Source organism: Brassica napus, chromosome C7 (assembly GCF_020379485.1).
Source record: "Brassica napus cultivar Da-Ae chromosome C7, Da-Ae, whole genome shotgun sequence".
In the NCBI taxonomy this organism is placed as follows: domain Eukaryota; kingdom Viridiplantae; phylum Streptophyta; class Magnoliopsida; order Brassicales; family Brassicaceae; genus Brassica; species Brassica napus.
The window spans coordinates 5604282-5606847 of record NC_063450.1 but is presented as its reverse complement, the minus strand read 5'-3'; the positions used below and the strand labels follow the sequence as shown (position 1 = coordinate 5606847).

Sequence of the window (2566 nt, the reverse complement as noted above, 5' to 3'; positions counted from 1 at the left end):
TAGATATCGTTTCAATATGGTAGCTAATTATTATAAATTGAAATACCAAAAAATCAAAAACTTAAATCTGACCGAAATTTGGATTGAACTGACATAATGGATGATAGACGGATAAACGAACAACACCTAATATACTGTCTCTCTTAATTTTTTTCAATTATATGAATCAATAAACAGTTGAGAGAGACTTCTCCGCTTCGTTCTTCTAAACAGATCGATCCCTAAGAAAAAAGGATCGATTTTTTGCTCACAGACAGAAATCTGGTTTTTGGTAGGATGGTTTGAAATATATTGTGAAAACGTGATCTTATTCATACAAGAAGGTGTGTATTTATACAACATGTGAAGTTCCTAATCTAGATAGATAAAGGTTACATATATATCAAGTCCCATAAAGATAGGAAAATCATATAAGTTATCTTTATCCCTTTACTCCCCCCCCCCCCCCCCCCCCCCCCCCCCCCCCCCCAAGTTGGCAATGAAGCATTCTGAATGCCTAACTTGGACAGCAAGTACTGAAATGTTGGTGTAGGAAGAGCTTTGGTAAAAATTTGGCTTTAACTGCATCTCAAGTCGTATGACAATCATTCTCAACATGCTTCGTACGCTCGTGAAAGACATGATTCGTAGCTATGTGAATTGCTGACTTACTATCACAATGCATCCGTATAGGCGCCTTATGCGTGAAGCCAAGCATACCAAGTAACCTCTTCAGCCATTTCAAGTCGTATCAGCCATGGCCCTATATTCGGCTTCAGCCGAGGATCGAGCCACCGTTCTCTGCTTCTTTGTCTTCCATGAAACCAATGAGTCTCCAAGAAAAACAACATAAGCACTAAGAGAACGCCGAGTAGAAGAACAGGAAGGCCAATCAGCATCGCAATAAGCCGTGATCTGCAAGTCACACTTCGACCACAACATAATCCCTTGATCAGACGTACCTTTTAAATAACGAACAACACGTAATGCTGCTGACCAATGATCCTCAAGTGGTTTCTGCATGAATTGCGACAGTATTTGGATAATGTAGCTCAAGTCTGGTCGAGTGAACGTGAGATATATGAGCCGACCGACGAGTCTACGGTACTTACTAGGATCCGTCAGAAGCATATGAGAGTTCGTCTTATCAGCCATGACAAGTTTATGGTTCAGTTCAGTAGGCGTTGGAGATGGTTTAGCACCCAACAGTCCACACTCTGTAATGATATCCAATGCATACTTTTGCTGTACACAAAGATACCCTCTGGACCGCGAGCAATTTCCAACCCCAGAAAATATTTTAGCTTTCCTAGATCTTTCATCTTGAAGCATTTATGTAGATAGTTCTTAAACCGTTGAATAATTGAAATATCATTCCCAGCAATAATAAAGTCATCGAAATATACTAAGATATGGAGACATATTCTTGTTGTTGTTGACGTAAGAGAATAGAGAGTAATCTTCCTGGATTTGCTCAAAGCCAAATGCAAGAAGTGCCTTGCTTAGTTTAGCAAACCAGCACCTCGGTGCCTGTTTTAGGCCATATAGAGACTTCCGTAGGCGGCCTACTTGATTAGGGTTTTCGGATTTGAAACCTGGTGGCAGTTGCATATATATTTCTTCTTCCGAGTCACCATGTAGAAAAGCATTGTGTACGTCCATTTGATGGACTTCCCAGAGTTCAGATTCCCAGCGTTGAGCTGCTGAGACTGCAAGAAGGAATCTGACCGTATTCATCTTGGCGACAGGTGCGAATGTATCCTTGTAGTTAAATCCCTCTTTCTGCCTGTTACCAAGCACAACTAGTCGAGCTTTAGGACACTCGACGGTACCATCGGCATTGTACTTGTTTGAGTATAGCCATCTGCATCCTATAGTCTTTTTCCCTGGAGGCAGATCAGTAACGTCCCAAGTGTGTTGTGTTTCCAGTGCAGTGATTTCTGTTTTCGTTGCTCCATTAAACCGAGGATCTCGGACAGCTTCAGATTACGTCTTTGGGACCACTTCCGTGGTAATAGTGGCGAGAAAGGCCTGATTCTTTTTAGTAGGTTGTTAGATAATTAGCAATAGGATACAGTGTATTACCTGAGAATGTTGGTGAGGAGTCAAGATCAGAGAGTGAGTGAGCGTGAGAGGGGTTTGTAGTGTGAGCCGTATTAGTAACGAAGTTCTTTAGTAGAATGGAGGGTTTCTTAGTATGTTGCCCTCGACCAAGAACCTCTAGTAATCCTGGAGTAGAGGTCGCAGTTAGAGATTTATCAAGCTCAGGCGAAGATGAAGTAGTTGCTGTAGGAGGAGAAGATGGTACTTCAGCCAAATCATCAGTCGCAGGCAACGACTCAATTGGTAATATCGGAGACGCAACCACTGGTGGATTGGCTTGAGTAGTAGTTGAAGGAGACGAAACCACTGGTGGATTGGCTTGAGTAGTAGTTGAAGGAGACGCAACCACTGGTGGAGTCGAAGAGGACGCGGGGTTAGTGGTTTGTGAAGTTACAGTAGTCATACTCCCCCTTGATATAGAAGTTGGTTCAAGCCAATCATCACTAGGTGTGTTGATTTGTAGTATTGGGTGTGAAAATATGAT

General features: G+C 42.2%; 1 protein-coding gene across 1 annotated transcript; it reads right to left on the bottom strand.

Annotated features, from left to right (window-relative positions):
* Positions 1-720: 720 nt before the first annotated feature.
* LOC106432740 (uncharacterized mitochondrial protein AtMg00810-like) lies at positions 721-1311 on the bottom strand. Its single transcript, XM_013873581.1, has one exon. It carries the CDS (start codon positions 1309-1311, stop codon positions 721-723), a length of 591 nt encoding a protein of 196 aa, XP_013729035.1.
* Positions 1312-2566: the final 1255 nt, after the last annotated feature.